We start from the raw sequence: 23765 nt of genomic DNA on the forward strand, positions 1-23765 counted from the left end.
TCATCTGCTCCTCAGCAATCAGCCTGAGGGCCACTGCATTTCGCAAAAGGTGATAGCTAGCTTGGAAAAGGGAATCTTAACTGGGGTAACTAGTAGACTCAATCTATTTGAGACCCACAGACAATGAACAGTTCTGAGGAATACAATTTTTCAGCTTGAAAGAAACACACATATTCTGCAGAAAAATTACATTTCAGGATGAAGAAACAGGAAAAAAAGTAAACCAACAGTTTATACCTTCTACATTAAAAAAATCATCACGCCTGCAGCAGGGAGCATACGAGAGGTAACTAGAGATAAATATGAACCAATGAAAATGAGAGTGAGAGGGGGAAAGTAAAAGGCTATGAGACAGTTTTGGAGACACATGAGGAATACAGGCAATATGGAAGATAAAATTCAGAAGCGCTCTGAGGGCAAAGCAGCTCTTAGCACCTGCTCCACTACCCCGTATGGACAGCCTTAGATTAGCAAGTCTGGTGATGGCAGCAGAAACAAAAACCCCAGGCAACCTGATGCCCTCCAAACCCCCCCCAAATGCTCTGTGTACATATAAACTTTGTTTTCAAATTAAAAAATCTATTTTACTTTAAAGTAATGTAATGAATTTTGAGTTTAAACCTTTTTTCAAAAAGCTTTTGGCTGGAAACATTGTACAGTCAAACAGTCCTGAGAAGGAAGAAAGCCTTATCAGTGGAAAATAAATCTTTTGGGTAGCATTCTTGCGCACATTCATTTTGAGAACTGTAAGGAGCAAATTTCTGCCTACAGGAAAAATGTCCCTGCAGGGAGCTCTCCTGAGGAGATGTGGGATGGAATCTCCTCTGCTCTCAGCCATTTCCTGCTGTCCCAGCAGGCAGGAGGTTGCAATGCAGGGCCACCTGGCTAGGTGACTTATTTTGGAGGAGGTGGGGGAGGAAGGAAGGACCCACAAGCTCCCAGCTGACAAAGAAACTTGACCTCTTTGCCAACTGTTCCTCTTGCAGCCAGGGCACTCAGGACAGGGGGAGGAACAACGCCACGTGCCTTCTCTCCACTGTCAACCAGATCAGGATGTGAGCAGCAGCACAGCCAGCGCATGAGAGCGAGCAGCACACGGCAGACACCAGCAACAAAAGGGTATCACCCCAAGAGAGCTCCATAGCATACAGCATTTCTCTTACAAATAATTTTATTCCTGGAATTGAAACCTTGGTCTTCGCCCAATCAAAGGAAGCAAAGAAACTAAAAAACCAATTTGTTAACATTATAAATTGAAACTGAGAAAGGAAGAGAAAAACTGTTCTTCTGCAGCAGTATCAGCCGGCAGAGCCCCACCATCAGTTATGTGCCACAGCTTCACTGAATCCAAATGAGCTGCAATTTCCACAGGCTGAGGTTTGAGGAGGTTAAAAGTTTCTGTCTAGTCCCCATCTTCTACTGTCTCTTGAGGCATGACTGCTCTTAACACAGTGTAAATAAATGTAGCTTGTACCAACAGATAAAGTCTCGTCAGAACACCTGAAGAAATTAGCATTGCCCCTTGGTTAAGGACAACCATGCTCTGTCAGCGCAGCCAAAGCTCTGCACACACACACAGGGATGTGCACGCAGCTCCAGTTACCCAAGGAAAGTAAACGTGAAAGTGTCTGCCTCCTTCAACACTCATTCTCAGGAGACACATCACAGAGCCTGGATCTCAGATTCGCATGCAAAGAATTAACACTTAAAATACTCACAAAACACATTTCTATACAAACTGAGATGAAAGTAAAGACATTATTAGATAACAAAGTAAGTTTTCTAATAACATTCATTCATTTTAGAAGAATAACCTATTTCAAAAGCTGTATGGTGCTTCAATCAGAGAAGCTGCTTTTAGAGTTGTTTGATATACAAAGAAAATTATTTTGCCCAATTTCAGAGCACAGAGATTGAAATGACCTGACAGTGTGTCCTTCAGGTCATCAATAACATTAAAACATAGGCATAATTCAGTATTAATAACTTGACTGCGCTCATTAAATAAGAATTTTAAACTACAGCAAATGCTGGCTATGAAAAGACAGATATTTTCTAAACAACAAGTTATATTAGCACTGAGGCGGGACACTAGGTTGTCGCTTGTGAACCTGTTCCTAGTCACAGAGTATTTACCCAGGCTTGGATCGTACTTCAGGCAGAAAGTGAAGACAGATTACCAAACCCGTGTGTTGATCCAGTACTGTGGATGTCATTTAGCTGCAGCGAGAACTTAACCACGCAGGCAGCACCTGACTTACCATCCAGACAGCAGTTACCAGCTCACTGGTTCCTACCAACAGGTGAGACGTCCCTAGGGCAGGCAAGTTTGAAGAATCCCATCAAGTCAACCTAGAATCAGGTCTGAGCTGCTGACTGCTTCTCTGTAACAGCAGAGGTTCAAGAGATAACCCTCCAAGTAATATTCTTTAATGCAACATGCATTCACCGAGGAGCAATAGGACCAGACTGAGCACTACAGCTGGTGCTACCACACTCTACTTGGTGTAGCTTTGCAACTGACTGACACTGTGGTTATAATAATTTGAGTCCAAATCTTTGGACCAGTTATTCTGGGAATCAAATTTGGCAGCACAAGCCTAATTTTTAGAGATGCTGACATTTCCTGTCCAACCTGAAACCACTGGAAGCCACAACTTAGTTGTACTAAAAAGAAACACAAAAAAAAGAAACTAAGAATTTGTTAGCAAATTCTGAAAGTAATGTTCTTCATGTCTTTGTGTCTATTTTCCTGCCTATGACACAACGGTAACCAGTTTTAAGCCAGCAGGGATGGCGAACTGTTAATACTCCAGCAATGGGCAGCTTCAAGCTGGCTGATAAGGCTCACGGTTAAGGTGTCTTTGTTGTTTCCCTCTGTCTTGACTGCACGAACAAACAGGATAGAGTCTGACCACAGAGTGCATAGCAGAAGGGAGCCCTGACCCTCCCTTCTACTAGACATTGGCATAATTCAAATATTTATATAAATAATGAAACTGACTGCTTCATTGGAACAGACTTTGCAACCTGAAGATAAAAAGTAATTCACTGCCTCATGGTGAAGTGAGGAACACTCAGAGGTCAGCATTAAGTGCAGCTTTGTCATTTCTGTACACACAGCACAAATACAGTTGGCTTTATATCAGAGATTCCTGCCTTGTCGTTACTTAGACCATAGATCACTACCGAGGGGGAAAATGAGACAAGAGAAGGTGCAAAAATAACTGCTCACTGCATCTTTCTGCTCCAGTCGGTGTCTCTCAGATCTTTCATGTGTTTTGCGTTCTTTTAGGAATGATCATTGTTTCATTTCATAAACTTTAAGTCTGTGATTTAGTATCATACCATTGCTGAAAACAAACCAGCACTGTCCACATAACACAGGCAGCTTCTGATTATCAAAGATCTTCATGATATTCTTTTCCTCATCAGATATTTCACAGAACTCTTCCTGTAAGTCTTTCTTTACATCTGTAGCAATCCAAAGTTCTGGATCTGCTGTGGATTTATATCCAACGATGCCCAAAGTGCCTCCTCACTTCCAAACTCCATCAGGCTCTGGATAAATGATCCTAAAGGTCAAGTTTATCCGTGCATCTCTAGAATGATATTCTTTAGGCACTCGATGCTGTAAGTGGCATCAGAAAAAAAAAAAAAAAGCAGCATGACCTTGTGTATTTAAATACAGCTAATCAAACAATGTAAGAAACCTCCATTTAACTTCCTGTGATGGCTTTTTATTAACACTTCTAAACATTTAGGTAAGGAAAAAAATTCATGTTCTGACTGCTCAGGGCCACTGAAAACAAAAGGTCTTTGTAGATTACTGTAGACTTGTTAAATTAAGTTGCAATTATTTTCTCTTCCAAGTTCCTAAACTGATTTTGCTCCTTCAGCTGCAGGCTGCAACCTTCACTGCTGAACTTAGATGCTGGAACATCTAAGCTGATTCCTATTACATCATTTAGCAGTAGAACGAAAAGCCATTGTTTCTGTGGGTGCTTTGAAAATCTGAGGCAGAAAACAATATTAATGGAGTGGGAAACAACTGTGTCACTGGAAGCAGAATGCCCCATACCTTTATGGGAGTGCCTCATGCGTATTTAGAAAACTACACTGCAAGAAAAGCACACAAATGATGTCAAGGAGTTCTTACCTGCCAATCCTCCTGAGTAGCTCCTTCCATCATCAGCAGAGTCCCATGATCAAGTGGGATCTTTAGTCTTTCTACGTAAGTATAGTCCCCATTTTCTTCCTAAAAAGAAACATTAGACACTGAAGAAACAGGCATGTGCATTTGGAAGAAAACCAGTTCTCTATAGCAGAGCTTAAAAAGCTGTGATGGGAAAGGAAGAAAGGAAGTTCTTACAAGATCTAGAAGTCTAACTAACCCCCTCTGTCACCGTATTTCATAGAGAGTTCAGCAGGTGAGCATTTTAAGGATTAAAGAAGCCATTGTGTCTCACTGCCTGTACAACTCAGATAAAGTTCAACAACCAGTTCCTACATCTAGTACAAAATCCTGGAGTGAGGTTACAAACCTTTTGGAAACATCCGCTCTTGAAATAAACAGTTCTGTTGCAGAGACATTCTGTGACAGCCGCGCTGACTGCAACAGTTACCTACCGCATCAAAAGTACACGTCTTCCTTCTATTCTGACTTTGTCTTGTTTAGGACATTTCAAGTTGGTATAGTATTACCTGCTAGATTAATAACTTTAAAAAAAAAATCTCTTTTTCCTACAGTACCTTGTAAAACAAGTTGTCTTGAATTTTATCATCATTAAGTAAAACAGACCGCTAAACTAGAACACAAGTAATTTTCGAACTTTTACTAAGCCTTTGGATTACGTACAACACTTTTTTAAGTACAAATACAACTGGACTTAGTAACACTGCAGTATTAGTCTCACAGATGCCACATTTGTGGGAACAGCAACTTTCTGTTGCTTTGCACCATCCGTTCCCATTTTAAATAAGACTAATACACTGCTAAGTCAAAGTGCTCAGGCACGTCTATTATGCCAAAACAGTTCTCTTTGTCAATTATGCCAGGAACCTCGCCAGGAAATCATACTATGCTTGTCATAAACGATCTGCCAGAATGCCACATGGGCAGGTATTACCATGCTCTGTGTACTCCTTTAATATTTTCTGATTTTTAGCCTTCAACAGCTGCAGAAAAAATTGCTGCAAATCTTGAACAACTTCCATTTAACATCTTACCTACTTAATGCTGGCACTTGGATTATTTCATTGAAATGTGAATGGAAAAACCAGGATTTTCCCCAGATACAGAATGGCAGTATATATTTTGCCTTTTATAGATCTCTATTACCAACTTTGTGAGCTCTCCAGGGTGAGTGGAAAGCACGTCTCTGAAATGACGAATTTAGGCAAGTTCCAGACAGGAAATCACCTGCAAAATACAGGGGTTCATTCAGAGAAAAGGGCAGTTAGAGTAATATTTTAATTAGTGTTGAAAAGGAAGGGGCTCAAGAGGTCTTTATTTTTAAATTACAGAAAGCCATAGATAAAGTGGATAATAAATGTCCTCCACTGAAAAAAAAGGGTACAACAGTTTCTGTCTTTACATTGTACAAGTACGGGGTTAACCTTTTTCTGAGCATACTGCATATAGCAAACGGATAGCCTGAATGCATATTTGTTATTGTACCACTGCCTCTAGAAGCAGATACTGCCTTTTTTCCAAAGAGATCACCAAATTAGTTATCTGTTCTGGAAAGAAACTACAAAGAGATGAGAAAAAAATAATTAGGCCAGGTCTGAGCTTCTAAAGCATGATGGTGTTCCTGCAAGGGACCATACATCATGGACTGTTGCTGAACAAATGCTTCGGGGTTTTTTATTCTTTAACTAGACAGTATCTTCTCTACCAGTTTCTTATAATGGACTCCTGAAGTCACACTTGCTGAGTGTTTAGGAAGAGGCATTGGTCAATTATTTCAGACCCAGCTGAAGGCAGCAATTAGTCCAGACTCAAGAAAACCTGCTACTACCAGAGTGGCATTTGTCACATAAAATGAAACTGGATTTTGGAGGGGGACCAAAAAAAAATAAAAAAATAAGAGAAGACTTATGACTGAGAAAATGGAATTATCACAGTAAGATTTAACCCAGCTTGAGGTGCAGGTACAGCTGCTTCACACTGACGCAAGTCTGGAGTTTCTGAAACAGAACCAAACGTTACAAGACCACCAGGCATCAGCTGTATGTTGAGCTACTCAGGGAAACGTACAGGGCTCTACACTGACCTGGCAGCTAGAAGAAAATATTAATAGGTCATAAAAAGGCAGACACAGTCTTCTGAGAACCATTAAAAGATCCAACAGCTCTCATTCAACACATTTTACTGCTTTCACAAAAAAAAATCACATTTTACAAAATCTTAAATAACTTCCTTGAAGCTTAATTTTGCAGTGGCCAAACTTGACGCATGTTTGTCTTTTTTAAAGATCAAGGCTTGCTGAAAACGAGGCAAAGTCTCAGCTACTGGGAAGATTATGTCTTGGACTTAAAACACAGCCCAATTTTCAAAAGAACAACTGGGGGTGGGGAGGTGTAAAAAAGTTTAATAGAAGACTGCAAATCCTCTAAAATGCAAAGAGCCTGGTTGAGGTCAAATCAATTCCTGATAATAAAAAGCATCACTTGACATAACTGACTATATATTTGCACATTTGCCACTTTCTGTTCATGTCTGGGACCAGAAGTCGCCATGTGATAGAACAAGGCTATGCAATTGGGTAGCACTGACTGGCAGTTCTGGATTTGTGCACTTCTTGGGGATACCTAAGGGCCCAAGGCTGCACCAGTGATCAATTAAGCTCATTAAACCTCTGGAATCAGGGAGTGCTGAAGGCACTTGGAATCATCTGTAATATGTATTCTTTGTAAAGACAATGTAAAATGTACTTTTAAGCTTCTAGAATTATTAGCCATTTATCTTGCTCTATTAAGAGTAAGGTGTAATGCCAAAAACATTTTCTTCAACTTCAGAGGAAAGAAGGAAAAAATTTCAAAAATTGTAAACATGACTGCTGATGAAAAGCAGATAAATATCATTGCATGGTTGTTCTCTGTTTCACAGGATTACATCATTTCACTTGCTGGATGGACAACAGTGGACTTATTTTTATCTCTTGCTCATCTTGATTAAAAAGGAATTCTAAGATAAATTATTTAGGAGGAAACATCACTTTGGCTTAGAAAAGTCAGTGTGTAAAAGCAGTAGTTACTTTCTGCTTTAAATGGGGAATCTCTGAGCTTAGTTTTACTTAGAAAAAGAAATTTTTATGTCAATTGGTTTTGCAGAGCCGGTGCAGTTACACAAAACTTTTCTACTGTCTTACATGTTACTAACACTGTCCACCCAATCTCATTTCAGAACTTTATCTCTAGAGCTGATGTTAGACATGCAGAAAACTCAGTAGAGTTTCACAGGTCAAGAAGTTTATGAAGGAAATTCATTTTTGACATCTAAGGAGGAAAATACTTTTTAAAAATACTGACAACAAACACGGAAAGAAACGCACAGGATAACTTCTATGTGGTAACTCTGTGTAACTCTATGTATGTTTTACAAAACCAGCTGCTTCCAAGAACAGGTCTAGTAAAGCAACTATTCTGCATCTTAGTATATTAGAATTTTCATAATCTTGAGTTGCACATTTAATACAATCCACACTTTACACTGTCCAAGTACACTAGCTAAAACTGGTTTTTAATTTAAAAAATACTCAAGTAAATACAGCTAATAAGTGAGGAAACTTCAGCATGAGTTGATGGGAAGCTGTGAATATAAAATCTGTATGTATTCCAGGGCTTCATCAAGGTTTTCTTCTTAAAATGCTATCAAAATCAAAAAGGTAGGAAAAAGAAAAAAATCTAGTACAAATGTACATAAATCAGCTAAGTTTGCTTCTTAAGTCTCAGAAAAGTTTATCGAAACAGTAGTAGGAAATGTGTTCTGGATAGTGTGGAAGCATTTTCTATAGTAAGGAAAAGTAAATGGAAATGTGTAAATAATAATGCAATTACACATACAAATGATGCAAAATTATTTTTCCAGGCTAAAGTCAGCAGCTCTCATGGAGGGTGCTGGCTTCTAGTCTTCTGCTTTATCTATTTACATATTACAAAAAGAATTATCCTTATAAAACTTCTAATTTCACATTTTTCAGACTTCCATCTTGCTTGTGTCCTTCTTTTCCAGTTTACTCCTCTACCACCAGCTGTGGAAACACCCTCCTCCAATAAAGTGAGCTCATCTATCAATACTTCTGCATTTTTACTTGTTTATTCTCACTGCCTCTGGTGAAATCCTCACTGCAGCTCTTTTCTTTATGGATTCAGAAAGAATGACTGTCGGTCATATTGCCCTTTCCTCACGTAATTCACATGCTCGCCTCCACAGGACTATTTTAAACTCCCTCAGTCTTGCTGCAGCTGACCCAGCAGACTGCAAGTGCAGCAGCTCTGAAGCACCCGCATCTTCCAGTCTGCTTGCCTATGGCTGCCCAAGTCCTGCCAGTCCTGGTGGACACCTCCTCCTCCTCCTCCTCCTCTGCAAGCCACTGCTGTTTGCAAGTCTGCTTCATGCCAATCTAAAAGTTCAATCCTCCTCGTCCTGATCCAAGAGTCAGTTTCTACTGTGCTCCATATATTCCCACGTTCGTCTTTAATTAGACCTGTCAGGACATGAAGGGTTATTTTTCTGCTGTTTTCAGTACTGGGAGATCTTTCACTTCTGCTAGAACAGCTACTCAAGGACAGAAGAAAGGGACTGTGTTTTAGTGTTTCATTTGAAGGACAGACCCATCTGAAGGCTGATTCTGAGAACACCACGAACATCCTGCTATTATCTGACGCATGCACGAAGCCGCCTCCCTTCCCAGCACCCAGCAGTTTCCTTGGTTACTGACGGAAGACAAGCAACCTGACAGCTGCCTTTCTAACTGCGTCCACAGCTCACACAGCAGTTTGTTGGCCAACTGTACCAAACTGGTCCTCAGGTCACCCAGACGTCTGCTGCAGAGCTGCTCCCAGTGGGACCTGGATGATTAGTGGGACACCAGGTATCACCCTTCACCCCTGAACTAACATTTCACACCCAGCTTCCAGAAAGACTTAATCAGATAACCTGGCATTGTCTCACTGAGTTGAGCAGTGATAAGCAATAGAAAAAACGGTGGTGAGACTGTATCAGAAAGACCCATGGTAAGACAGTGAAATCAGCTCCTCCAGAGTAGGACAATTAAGCCATGTGTGAGTGGGACAGGGGCCCTGAGGCTGAGGTCACGGTGCTGCAGAGGCAACAGGTCTGATGTGGACAAGTACAAGAGGACTTGTTGGCTAAACCAACAGATTATGTGTGAATTATGTATGAACCACAGCACCAAAACAAAGCATTTGCCTCTTGGTTTTGGTGTTGGCAGGAGCTACAGCAACGGACGGGACCAGGAGGAAAGAAAAAGTTTAAGTAATTTACTGGAACTAGAAATAGAAAATAAAACAAACCAGATCACTTCACTGTAGACTTTAAACTACCAAGTAGGCATCCAAAGCACTCTAGGAACCATTTAATTCAAAGGCAAAATATCAGCCACAACCACACGACAGGTCCAAATAAAGCAAAAAGGCAGTATTTAGAAGAAAGAATACTTAAAAACTCCAGCAAGTACAGTTTCAGGCATTGTGTTAATTTCCATGAAAAGTCTCCTTAATGCCAGTGGGGGATTTACTCCTGAAATGTATTTGTAGCTTTTTTAGATGCACTGGGCTGAAATCTGAGTAAGAATTATTTCTACTTATCCACAAGGGATGCTTGTTAGTGCAGATTCAAATTGACTAGGCACGTCTCTGCACTCCTTTACCATCTATTATATGATGAACACTTACTCATCCAGTACAGCACTCACCAAAAGAAAAACAGAGGACTGAACCTTTCCTTCCCTGTATCCTAGAACAATTTCCAGGAAAAAAAAAACACTTGCACCTACATAACATTTTTTGCCCCACCACCCCCTCCATTTTTTGCCAAGGAAAAATGCACAGAAAGGATAGAAAGATTTCACTTTGTGACAGGTTTGGAGTAGCCTATATAAACACCACCAAATTCCTACCAGATGAGTGTCAAAATTCACACAAACATGCCCAAAAAAAACCAATCCACCAACAGTACTGGTCTTCTTTGCAGACAGAGAAACACGATTTTATTCTCTCACAAGTTCATCCACATTTCAAGATACAATACAGAAAATATTTGTACAGATACTAACATGAACTGAAGTCTCTGAAGGCTCTGATCTAGTATTCTTCAATAGCCCTACACAATGTCACCTGACTTGTGGTACTTAGTGCTTTGCACCCAATACATGACCAGACACAGGCAACTGTTTTAGGGTTTTTTTCCAGTACCATTTATCTACAGCGAGCCACTACCAAAGTATTTCTCATCTTCTATTTTCATTACATCTTTCCACCTTTCATCTAAGAACGCTTAAAAAGCACTTACAAGAACAGAGGGAAATGAAGGCCTTTGAAACTCTAGAATCTGCAATACTAGAATGATGGTCCTCAAACAGATTTAGTTCTGGGAGGAAAAGGATTTACTTTCCCCTTCCCTCCTCAGTGAAGACTAACTCTGTAAAACCCACTGTACTGACCCTGAGAGATCACAAACCAGGGAGAGACAGAATGCCTGTGATGACTGTTAATCTGAATCCCGTTTCCCTAGACTACATTCCTCTTGCTGTAACTTGCTTTTGAACAAAGTAACGATCAAACTTCAAATATCTACAATCAACTTTAACTTAATGAAAGAGCGAATGCTACATTACAATAGAGTATGAAAATTACTTCTTTAGTGGTACATCCTGAAAGGCTGTAATTTCCATCAGAGCCTCTTGTAACTCCCACTTGGCAAAGCATCTAGTGTCACAGGATGCTCTCAGAAAATTGCAGGCTTTGGGAATGTGCAAAGAATACATAATGTGTGCCATATAATTATTAAGTACGAGTTCCCTTAGGCACAGGATGCAGTTAGTAACAACTTATTCAAAGATCACCCTGCACATGGGGATCACACCTTAGAAACAGGTATGTCACGCTTGCAAAAGGAAGACACTTCATAGGTAGCAACACTCAGCTAGTGAGAAATATCAGATCAGAGGCACTGAAAAAAATGAGAAGAGCTTGAGAGATAGATCTATAGAAAATCATGCATCTCAGAAAGAAAACAGAAGAAATCGTGCAGTATACATCAAAGGTGGTTCCCAGTTATAAACAGCAGACTGAATTTCCCCCTTTGCTCATAGTAGATGTCTTTTCAGGAAATAGAAAACAGAACAAAAAGACATCTTGCTCAAGAACTGGTTTGATTTTTAGGAGGGAAACAGCAAAGTTTATTCTGAAATCTAAGTGGCTTTGATTCTGATACATCACAGGGGATCACATGCACTTCTAGAAATAAATTCAAGCATCATTTACAGTTTCCCAGAGGAACGAACTTTCCAGCTGACATTTTATTATCATCACAGCATCAAAGACACTTACTCATGCTATGCCCACTGATATAATGCACTGCTTATATGATCTCATGCTCAGGGACTAGGATTAAATTCCCATCAAACAACAAAGGATTTACAAATTAGACCACTGGTGAAAAATACAAACCATTTATTTCTTTTCTGGTTCAAATTCTGACCTTTGCTGTTCATGACTAGGTAACCCAAGGTGTCCATTGATGGGCACATTGATGGGACTTCAGTACGTCAGCACACAGTTTTCTCATAGGCTGATAATCATCACCTTTGCTTTCTGCATTACTTATTCAGAATAAGTAGCTACATAAGTAGATGGAAAACTTCTTCCCAAAGACAACACATGTAGAAAAGAAATGTGAAGCAGGATACCCTAAAATGATGCCAGTATTCTCAGCATAGAAATTTGTGATTCCTTTACTTGAATAAATACGAATTATTAAATTTGTTTGAAGTTGTCTTGTAAACACAGCATTCTCAAGCACAGCATTTTACCTAGAAAGAGTATTCGCTGCCAAATCACCAACTGATTCCTGAAAGGATATTCCTCACATGCCTCCATATCAAAGTAATGATTTCTGTTTAGTCTGCGAAGTATGATGCGAGTGTCTGGTATTTTACGGAAAAGAAATGAGCTCCTTCCCTCTGCTCACTGTCCCTCAATCTGAACAGACACAAGTCAAAATGCAAACATTATTAAGAAGATTTTTACTTAGAAAAGCAGTCAGAGCTGCTCTTCATCCCACATACACTATGCACTACATAATATTTGTCTGAGTTTAAGAAAATGGTATCAACTCTTTGGTTCATTTACACAGTGAAAGGCCCCTTCTTCCACCATTGCTAATTTCAGTTTAAGTTATGGAAAAGGCCCTTATTCGGGCAGAAGAGTGCCCAGGTTAGAGTTTCACTGCAACACTACACTGCTGCACTTTGAGTGGTGCCATTCCCATTCTCAAGCTGTCACGTTCCACGAAATGGACTTCTTGATCTCTACACTTATTCCACAGAATTTTATGAGTTGTGCTTTCATTAACTACTATTAAATGCTTTGAGTAATTAAGTTCTTTAAACAGAGGGAAAATACTAAGCATATTAGTAACTAAAGGACTCTCTGAATGTGATATGAACACTCACAGGGGAGGGTTTCTTCCTCATCTCAAAAGTCCGGGTAGCACCAAAGCTGAGGGAGGCAATGACGGGATTTTTTCCCAGTGATGGTTCATCATCACTGTGCCAGTCTACACTGTCCTTCTCGTTTCGGTAGAGGTTGCAGAGAAGAGAGTTGAAGGTATGGCCAGTGAACTCTTCAATGCGCTGCTTTAGCATGGTCAGCAGAGGATGCCACTGTAATCAGCACAGCAGGAACAGGGTAAATACTATGAAAGCAGGCTGCCAGCAGATAACCATCAAGACACAAAGGCAAAACTACTAAGAAACAAAATATACTGCACCTCTATCACAATAAACTTGAAATCAAACAAATGCCTCTGAAAAATTCTGACTATATTTTTAGTAAAGCTGAGGAATGGTCTTTCTGCAAAATATGCATGTTATCTATGACCCAATACTAAATAGTCTCTAAAACTATGAAGCCAGTTTGCTTTTCACACTAATGTAGCCATCCACCCCAATTAACTGGAAGGTGAGAAGGCAGACAGAGTAAAACCTGCTTGAACTGACCATGGATAAACATTGGGAGTTCTTATTGAGAGAAAAAGTGTGCAACTTGTCCCATGCATACCTGCTTTTTTAACCTCCTAGCAAAGCTAGAGGAGTTTAACACAGACATGGGTCTGAGTTACTTGGCCATTGCTGGTTTGCACAGTGCATCCAGAAAGTTCTAATCAGTGACTAAACGACATGCTGTCAATTGCCCGCAGCTGTTGGCACTGAACAAGAGACAACAGTTGGCCTAACACTGTCACAGTCCGGCCTTCTGTCTCCGCTCTGTTAGCACAGCTTTTGAGCCCAGCTCCTGGGGTTTTGACTCTGGCATTATAACTTTTCAGTGGTTCACAGAACCAGTGTCACAGGCCCTGAATTTCACCCTTCCCTCTGCTAACATCTTGCTGAGCCCATAGCGGCTCTGCACATTCCATTACAACTCAGTCCAGTGAATCATTATTTAATGTTATAAACTTACATCATGACTTTCATCTGACAGATGAGTGCTTTTACATACTACATAAGTATATAAAAAAGTCAAAGCAATGTAGGCCAGAATTTTTGCCCATTATATAAGCAGAAACACAGATCAAGAGAGGATAAAGAACTGATTCCAAATCTCCCAGTGCATCGCTGGTGAAAGGAACACACAGCAGGAATTAGTTGCTACTATCCACCTCTAATAATCGAGTTTGCACCACCTTCTTTCCATGCATACCCATGTTTAAAAGATTTTTAACCTACTGCCTACACTGTAGGAGCCTCAACACACCATCTTTCTCTATCAGAGGTATTTCTAGCGAAGTCACCCCTTCAATGACTAAGCATCATGTGAATAATTAATTATACATAAACATAGCTTGCCGCTATGGGACATGTAAGGAAATCAGTAACACCCCAAAAAAGCTACAGTTTTTAATTGGTCTGCCTGAATGTGCAGATATGTGCAAGCCATGCAATGCAATGACAAGAGAGGCCAACAAGAATTACTGAAAGCACTTTTCAGTGACCAGCTAGGACTGGATTCCTTCAACTCCTATCACAAAAGTAGTTACTGCAAGAATTTTTACCATATAGTGAATTTTACAATTCAGTGGGAAGCCCACTACAAACCTGCAGCAATGGAAGTAATTTTGTCAAAACATTACTATTTCACCAACTACATCACTGCTTACAGAGAAACATTTTTCTAATACCAGAATCATTTAGGCACAAGCACTGGATTTTACCTGGGATGCTGCAATCATACCCAGTCTCACCAAACAAAAATGAGGGGCACAAAGCTACTTACTCCTATAGATCAGGTGTTCAAAACAGTTAACAGGTTTTGGCCAAGCCATGCACTAAACTGCATTTTACTCAGGCTATTTTTGTGATATAAACCATATTCTACAGGTAAGGACTGTGCTCTTTACACCATCCACTGCTTCTTCTAGGCTCCAGGAACTCCCACCTACAAAGCTGAGTGAAAGGGCAGAGCGTCAGTGTGCAGTCCCCCTGTACGTGTGGCTCCCAGCTGGCTGGCTCCCAGCTACGTGAGTTTGCCACTGCACCTCAGTTTCTGCTGGAGTTCCTTTTGGTAAAAAGGACAATTATTCAGGGATAAAAGACTGGATCAGCAGGTGTGACTGATTTAGGCCTTGGACCTCTTGGATGAGAAAAACAAGCCAGTGGCCCAATGAGTGCTAACTCTGAACTTCATGCAAACCGAACTGAAACCATGAATTCAGGGTACATATTATACAACCTCCGAGCAGCAACGGCCTCTGCACAGGCAATTCTGAACTGGATTTAAATCATTAGTACACAGCAGAATTATTTTGAAGGGGCACTTCCAATCCCTAGAGCCATTCAGGTTCTAGAAAAGTCAATTTAAAATAACATTCCACAAATGAGTTTAAAAAAAAAAAAAAAAAAGCAGTCTATTTTTCCACCACAAATTCCATAGGTTATGGAATTTTTGAACCACAGTATTTTTGAGACTACCAAGTCTTCACAACTCATCCTGTTAAATAACACTTTTCCACTTTTCCCAAACTGAGCTTTGCTAGGAGGTACCCCTTTTGGCAGCAGTTCTGGGACTTGGGACACCTCTCTCATATTATCCAGTCTTCAACAGTCACAGAAATTTATGGTTCAGAACATTACAGCCTACTGCCATGGAAATTTCAAGCAAAGCAATACCAAAAGACAGGTCAATGGGACAAAAGGTTGGAAGCCAGAGAGAGAGAGACTGAACATGAATGAAACATCCATGAGTCACTCAGAAGGTTTTTAACTCTTTCAAAATAGCATGGGAAATTACATCATAAAATCCAGAGGTGCTGAGCAGGCAGGTTGCGTGTGTGAATTTCATAGCACTCAAATAGGAATCAACAATGTGCCTAAATTCTCATTTAAGCACTACTGAATTCAAGTGTTTCTGAAAGTAACTATCTCAGTAATTGATATCACTGTACCTTACAACACAAATCTCAGTGTGACTGTGTACATTACAATCTCCAATATAAAGATGCATAGAGTAAGTCACACAGAACAACTCAGAGTTTTGTCCAAAGCTACGGTGACCCCAAAGCAGAACATTAAACTCTGGAGATTCCTTTTGCCAACATTTAGCAACTAAATCATGCTCCTCTCAGTCAAAGCACTCGTAATGCTTGTTTTATCAAGTCATCCACATTCCACTAGAATATGTTGCCAATCACAAATGAAATGCTGATAGATACTTTAGATGAAAACAGATGACAGAGGGATCATTTTCTGCAAAAGATTTCTTTGTAGATTATAAGAAAAGAAAACTGTGATCATATACATACATTTGGGTTTGGCTGCATTGTTATCCTGGAGTATGTGTAAGGAAGTTCCCCATACCAGGAGGTAAGCCTTGGTTCCTCAAAAGATACTTCTGAAAAAAAAGAAAAACAGGAAGATTTTCTCAGTTGCCTTAAAGGGCTTAAAAATGGAAAGATGATGTAATTCTTCCAAGAAACGTGATCAAAAATGGACTGTACACTCACCTAAAGTTGAAAAGCAGCCCCCTTACATAATGAACTCAAATGAAGGTCTGTCTCTGCAAGAGGAACTACCTTGCCAAAATCTTGGAATCACATCAGTTTTCTCATCCCTGTACCAGACAGGGCAGGGACAGGACAAGTTAAAGACAGCAAAATGAAACTGAAATTTTATTTATAATTCTGGCTTGTTTTATAGTCTCTTGGTTCCAGTGCCCAACACACTGACATATGTTGCAAGATGTATCCACTGGAAAGAATGAAGTGGAAAGGACTGCGGCATCAATGGGACTTTACAGAAACAGAATGTCACAAGACTGGACAAGTAATATGTTGTCAAATACGTGTGTGCTCTGTGGTGTAATTCAAACATCAAGTTTAAAGAACTTTCAACTTCTGAAAGGTCTATCTTGGTAGCTACTTATCATGACAGGTAACATCCTCCATTATACTGTACCTGTATTGCAAGCCAATAAACACAGATGTTGAAGGCGTTTTCCAGCCCTGTTCAATAACTACTCTGATATCTTCTATCTGTTCTTGACTGAAGAGAAATTTAGGTACAACAGGTGCCCCTTAGTGAGCAAATCTGGAACTGCAGTCTCCTTGCTTAGTGCATACTGGAACTAATAAGCAAAGACAAGGGAAAAGAAATGTGCTCTGCTGGGATTTTGAGTACAAGAGGCAAAAAACATTCCTGGTAACAGTAGACTCAAAGAACATAGTTTTTGCAGCATCACTGGGAGACAGTATGAAGGGATGGAACACAGACTTAATCTAAAAAAAGAGTGGGAAAAAGAACTGGAGATGACAGACGAGGCAGTAAAATTCAAGTATTTTAAGACAGGGAACATCGTGATAGAGACTGAAAAATAAGCAGCAGCACTCTTCAGATATGCATGGAAAACCTGGAAGGAAATATGTGAAGGAGTTGTAGTATGTAAAATTAAAACCAATGATGAACAATGCACGGATTTTGCTATGGGAATGACCTGAAGAGTTGGTCTACGCACCCCTTACCCTGCCTGATGTGAGTTCTCTGACCCCAGGGTATGTCTTGGAGGAGCTGTTGAAACATCCAGTCTGCTTGTTCTGAGTCAATAAAGCCAGGAATCAAATGAATCCTAAGGAAGAAAAAGATAAAGATGGAAAGAATACACTCTTCTATATATGTTTTGATAAAATATTCTGATTTCTAGGATTCCCAAAGGAGATAAGAATGGCTATAATGCATCAGACCACAAGTCAAAGCCCAGTATCCTATTTTTGACCACAGCCAAAGGCAGTTGTGAAAGAACAGAAGGCAGCAGGAGCTCCTGATCAGTCTTCCCCTCATCAAACATATCTAATTGCTTTTAAAAACCTATAAAAACATATGACACCACCAATATCCTATGAGTTCCACAATCAGCCATATACTGTGTGAAAAATGGCATCCCTCTGCTTGTTATTAACTTCACATCTAATAAATTACATAGCCCTGATTGTGGTACTACAATCAACATAAGTAAATAATTGCCCTCTCTTCACTGTCTCCATGCCACTGAGAATTTGATAGCCCTTTATCACCACTGCCATCCTATCCTCTCTTTTCCAAGCACAAGAACCCTACTGTATTTAACCTCTCCTATTTTTACATTTTCATGTGTACATTTTATATGTTGACTGTACTAACAGCAGCATTCTAAAATTCCAGCCACTGTGGCGGGCTGCAGAACAGGAATGCTGTTCACAAAAGGTTACTCTCATGAGTATTCAGTGCTCCAAAGACATCGCCATAAGAATATATATAGTGAAGGTACTAAAAGAGATTCAAAATCTGATGATTAACTTTCCAGAAATGCATATATTCCACCAACATATTAATAAAACAAACTCCAGAAAATAGAAGAATAAGCCAGCTGGTTGTGTATCTTTTCTCTTTCCAGATGGTGCAAAGCTTTTACTTTTCAAATTGGTATAAAACGTTATTTGCAGCTTTAGCAGAAACCAAGATGAAAGCTTTGAAATAAATGCACAAAAAGTTACTGTCCTTGGCATTTTTCCACTATTAATAAAACCTATCAAATTCAGAAGGAAAGCGTTAATACTGATATTGCAGCTAAGTCAGCAAGATTAAAAAAATGCATTTTAGTTAGCAGGAATCACAGTACAAGTAGGTTTTACTTGAAGTGTCCTGAAGCTGAAATAATTAAGACATAGCATGTAAGCAAAAGGGACAACCCTAAAGTTACCCAATCTGCCTAAAGTTAAATGCTTTTATTAGATTAATTTAAAACAAGTCCAATTTACATCTAAAAGGTGTTGGTTGCTCTTAACTACACCACACAGACATCATACCCTTGCTAACACAGGAATATTAATCCAAATTTCTAGCAGCAACTTACTCTGGATCACGAAACAAATGGATATAACCCCTTCTCCTTATTCCAGATGAGAACGCTAGATGCAGCAAGCATTAGACGTTAAGAGGTTCTCCTCGGTGCTCCTCAAACTGTGGATGTCTCTGCTACCTGATACTCAAAAGTATTTGCAGAAGTACTCTAAACAGAAGATACACAGGAAGGGCAACATGCACCTGCTAGAGTCCACGTGCACAGTCTAGACTTGAGGAAGCTGAGTATCACCACCTTGTTCTGCAACAGCAACAACCAAGTTTCAAAAAACGTCCAATTCACTTACCTAGAAATGCCACTTGGTTCTTTGCTGAGCTCATACACACCAGGCTTGCTGAGGATGCAAGAAAGGAAAGAGTCATTAGATATACAAACAACAAGAAATTATCATTCACTGAACAGCATGGACTAGAGTTGCTGTAAGCCTGGACTAGGGAGAGTACTCTTTAAAAAGGAAAATAAAAAAGCTTCACACTACTAAGGGAAGCAGTAACGTTCTGGAGACAGTCAGAGGTCAAAGTGTGGCAGCGAGGGGTGTTGCAGAAGTTTGTGTGGACTTCCCACCCCTTGCTTTCATTTCACCAAAGGCTCAATACACAGTTTTAAGGGTCTAGAGATATGTGAATGTGGGATATCACAGGGAATCTAAAGGAAACAACACCACAATGCACCCTGACTAGGCATACAAAGAACATGAGTGTAACTGAAGATGCAAAATCCAGTTTTCAGTCAGATGACTGATACCACCATCCTGCTAACAGCAAAGTGTTCATGAATCTGTGTGACACAGCAAAACTGAGTTACAGGTTATACGAGCAGTATTTTAAGTAGCGTAGCTGGTACAGGGGGTAAACAGTTCTTCCCTGTTATAAGTTGCATTGTCATGAAGTATTATTTAGTCTCGTACAAACTGCTTGCTTCACCTACTATCTCATTTTCTTCTAAGCTAGCTCCAACCTTTACACTGCTCTTTTTGCCAAGGACACTCCAGGAGTTAAATGCTCTCCAGAATTCCTTCTCCACCAACTCAGAGACGATCACACACTGTGTTTTGCATTGTGCTGTATTTAAGAAAGCTAAATAAACAGAAACGTCTGATCTCTTCTATATTGCACATGCAGAGCATAAACCACACTATATTACCTACAGCATACTGTCATTATAAGAATAGCATCTGGTTTGTCTCCTCTACATTTTTATTTGATTCATAAATAAGTGTAACAGATGAAAGGTTAGTGAACCTTTAGAATACTTCTAACATACTGAATTTACTTAATACCTAGATACTATGTTACTACTACTAATCATAAACAATATGCAAAGAACATATGGCTGTCTCATTCATACTGAAATGGCAAGCTAAAACATATGCAAATCTGTTACAATCCGTAGGTGCTTCTGGGAAATTCTGTAACTATTTCCAGCAATATTTTTCACTACTCTTGACAGAAACATCTCTCACAAAAAGTAGGTCTACTTAATGAAGTGTCCACTACCATGCTGGCAGTGGGAGGGCAGCTGAACATCTCATCTGCATTATGCCTGCTCTGCACAAATACTCACCCAGCATCACACCTGAAGTTGCTACAGAAAGCTAACCTCAGGTTCCTCCATGTAAAAACAACACGCAAATTCCAGTCAGAAGCTGAATCTGTAACTTGCATCTTAAGAAACACCAAGTAAGAAAATTCTACCAAGATAACCAAATTGAAGCAAATTTAATTTTCAAAACCTGTAACTTCACCATACACCATCACACCTTGTCACATTTCACGGTAAAGTTATTCTGAGATCCCAATTTCAACATAAAGTGTAAGTGATCTACGAATATCTAGCTTCACTGTAACACTCACTAGCAGCTACTTTTCCAGACCTCCAAAGGAAGTGATGTTGAGCTGCCCTATCAGCTATATTTCTGAATAAGAGCAAGTAAATTTCAGCATAGTTTACACAGGGACTGTCCTAGAAAAATGTATACTGTTAATCCAAGGAGATATATTTGAAGTTCTACTTATCTAGGACGTCCAGTCGTTCATTCTTGCCAGCTCCTATAGCTACACTAAAGCTATGAAAAACAGTTACATGGACCTTCCTGATCATAAATCCAGTGCAGGATAAAAGGGCTGAAGGTCCGTGTCCTGTATTGAAATTTCTTCCAAAGGCATGGCGGTGGTAAGTGGAGAAGGAACTTTTCAGCAGACTCCCACTGACCAACAAGACAGAAAAACCACAGGAAGAACAGTTAAGTCAGCAGTATGTACTCACTCTATCACACCTGCCGCAGGAACTTTGCGCTCCAACTGAAAGGTAACAAGACAATACATGAGGAATATTAAACTTTAAGTACCTCGCATGGTCTAGTCAAAGAGAGCTAACTGCCATCTCTGGTGACCCTATATAGCCGCATACTAGTATGTCAGTGAGAAAAACATACCTCTGGATAACTGGCAAGCAGTAACAACCCACCCACTCCCCCCACATCCCAGAAACTCTCAAATGCAGCTACCACTGCAGGTGGTTTTTAGCAATCAACTGCCCCCTAAAGGACATTAATTTCTAAATTATTTAGATTATTCCAACACTTGTTATTTATCAACTGCAATCAGAAAATTGCCTATCCTTCCATTTGGAAGTAAAGTTCTAGAGCAACTATAGGAGGGATGAACAAGTCTCAGGCCCCAGGCAATGAGCAAAACAAAAGACAGACCAGACACAGCAGGAGCTAACACTTTAAAATTGTCTGCACAGCTTGAGATAGCTGTTTTTTGTTTAAACAAAACCAAAAAACCACAATCCAGCCTGGATTATCATTCTGGTTGTCTCAAGGATCTGTGCTTCTCTTTGAGCTCAGTGGAGTGCTGAGATGCAAGCGGTCACTGAGCTGCGCAAACAAGAGGGTCAAAATATACTATTATGTAGATGCCAGGGCTCTGGCACAGGGAAAAGAGAATCTTCCCAGACCATCTCCAGTCCTTCCAAGCCAAGAGGACAGCCTTTAGAACACTTCTGGCTCAGAAAGAAGTGTTCAAGATTTTCTTCCCAAGCAAGGAACTGCCCTCTCATTGCACAGAGCACAATATCCTGTGTCTGCTTGACAGGACATGAAGCAAAGTCTATAAACCAAATCCCATGCTCTTCCCTGTAGCAAATGAGACAGATATCCCAACTGAGGGAAAAAACCAAGCTCAAATTATGCCTAGGACATTGCATCATTCTTTAGGAGAAGGTATTCTTCTGGCTCTCTGAAAAAAGGTAGTTACGAACATATACAATGAATACTCAAAGTCTGAGACCGTAACTTTGTCTGCCATACATGCAAGACAGTTGCAAACTCTGCTTGGTAAAAGCCCAAAGAAGTTCAGCTCAGCTGAGTTTTTAATTTGTTTTTAAACACAATACTATAATCTCAAAGTCTGATATTTTTCATCATTTCAAGTTGAATAAAATTCTTCTAGTTACCGTGTAATTATTACCTCTGACGGCTTTTCAAAGACAAATTGCTTTTGAGTGTGAGAATGATCTTTCCTCCTCCATGCTGGTCCGGCGCCTGCAGGGGCAGGGCTGCTGGCCACAGGTGCCTCCGGTGCTAAAGCAAAGAGAAAAAAAAGGAGCACATGAAACAGAATTTCACCATTAAAAAGTAGTGTTTGGAAGAACTTATGGAGTCATTCTCTGAAGTATTTTCCTCTGCCTGGCAGAGACTCCAGGGAAGAGCGAAACCTGCACTACATAACAGTTAAAAACTGCACAGAAACTGGAATTTTTACATATATATATTTGTTATCCATAGGCAAACAAAACTGAAAATCTCCTTTTATCAGAAAGGATGACATCTAGTGCCTTTCAATTCTACCACAAACACAAACTCCAGCCCTCTCAACTAGCGCTGTTTTGCAATGTTTTCACTATGATAAGAAAGACACATGATGCATTTTATGGAGAAAAAACAACTAACAGTTATTAGAGACATTAGTTCCATCAAATTCTATTCGTTCCATCCAACTTGCCCCAGGACGGCAACAGCGCGCTTACTGAGGTGGGTGCGCTACCGACAGCCCAAGTCGGTCACCCCCAAGCACCAGAGCGCCACTGGGGGCCTCGCACGCCCCGTCACACGGACAGAAAGTCCTGTCAGGGGACCCGCCCCGGGGGTGTCACACACACCTGTCCCGGGCTCGCACACCCCGCGCCGCCAGAGGCTTCGCAGCTGTGCCGGTTGTTTCCGGACCTCCCCCCGCGGCAGCACCCCGCTCCGCACCACCCGCAGGACACGGGCAAGGCAGCCCCAGCCCCCCGGGTCCGGACACGGCGGGCGAGGCGGCTGTCGCCGCGGCGGAGCAGCAGGGACCGGGCTCGCCGGCACAGAAGGGCCCTGACAAGCCCCGGACGCCCGCTCGCGGCCCTGCGAGCCCGACGGTTGCGGGGCGGCGGACAGGGACCCTGCGCGCCAGAGCCAGGAGCTGCCGCGGCCCCGGTCGTTACCTGCGAGCCGGGCCTTGCCTGCGAGCCGCCCCGCCGGGCCGCCGGCCCAGCCGCCCTGCACACGGGCCCGCTGCCGCCTCTCCGTCATGCGGCCGCCTCCTCGCCGGCAGGAACGCCGGCACGGCCCTCCCGGTGCGCTGCCCGGTGCGCCGCCCGCCCGCCTCCGCCGGCGCCGCAGCCCGCGCAGGGAGTTCCGGTCCGCGCCGGCTGCTGAGCGCACAGGGCCCCGCCCGGAATAACGCTGTTCCACCGGCGCGGTCCCGCGCCTCCCCGGGCGAGGCAGCGGCTGAGCGGGCACCGCCCGAGCCCTTGCGCCCGGTCGCGGCTGCGGCGCACGGCGGTTCCCTGCCCCGGGCGCCCTGCGGACACAGGGGCAGTTCGCCTCACTCAACTCACACCCTGTTTCTCCCATTAAAACAAGGGACTGAAAATTCGTTCCGGCTCCCGCATTGCATCAGTGGCAAAAGCACTGCAGGAACCCCTCCTGTGTTATACCGCACCCCCAGGGTATTGCAAAGTACACGTGAAGGTATTCAATACATGGCTGAGGTGAGCAGACAGTCAAAAAAGTCAAGGCAATTCAGGTGAAAAAAAAGTGATTCCCTGCTGCAGTTTGGGAAATGCAGATGAGAGCAAGGACC

The 23765-nt window shown here is 41.4% G+C and overlaps 1 protein-coding gene across 1 annotated transcript; it reads right to left on the bottom strand.

The window, feature by feature from the left end:
- Positions 1 to 1153: 1153 nt before the first annotated feature.
- On the bottom strand, positions 1154 to 23307 carry ALKBH3 (alkB homolog 3, alpha-ketoglutarate dependent dioxygenase). The gene is made up of 9 exons (XM_065064773.1): positions 23125 to 23307; positions 22116 to 22228; positions 20908 to 20942; positions 18929 to 18976; positions 17267 to 17370; positions 16052 to 16140; positions 12705 to 12914; positions 4160 to 4258; positions 1154 to 3631 (listed from the first exon to the last, which is right to left on the bottom strand). Exons 1-9 carry the CDS (start codon positions 23210 to 23212, stop codon positions 3539 to 3541), a joined length of 879 nt encoding a protein of 292 aa, XP_064920845.1. The 5' UTR covers positions 23213 to 23307; the 3' UTR covers positions 1154 to 3538.
- Positions 23308 to 23765: the final 458 nt, after the last annotated feature.

Source organism: Columba livia, chromosome 5, assembly GCF_036013475.1.
Source record: "Columba livia isolate bColLiv1 breed racing homer chromosome 5, bColLiv1.pat.W.v2, whole genome shotgun sequence".
In the NCBI taxonomy this organism is placed as follows: Eukaryota; Metazoa; Chordata; class Aves; order Columbiformes; family Columbidae; genus Columba; species Columba livia.

What these genes read in the sequence shown, in the direction of transcription:
- ALKBH3 (XM_065064773.1), bottom strand. Translation starts at nt 23,212, where the DNA reads ATGACGGAGAGGCGGCAGCGGGCCCGTGTGCAGGGCGGCTGGGCCGGC. An exon ending in GAGAACTCACATCAGGCAGG is followed by an intron (nt 16,141 to 17,266) that starts GTAAGGGGTGCG and finishes CTTTTTTTTCAG; the next exon opens with AAGTATCTTTTGAGGAACCA. An exon ending in TGAGGAAGAAACCCTCCCCT is followed by an intron (nt 4,259 to 12,704) that starts GTGAGTGTTCAT and finishes GTTTCTTTTTAG; the next exon opens with GAAGAAAATGGGGACTATAC.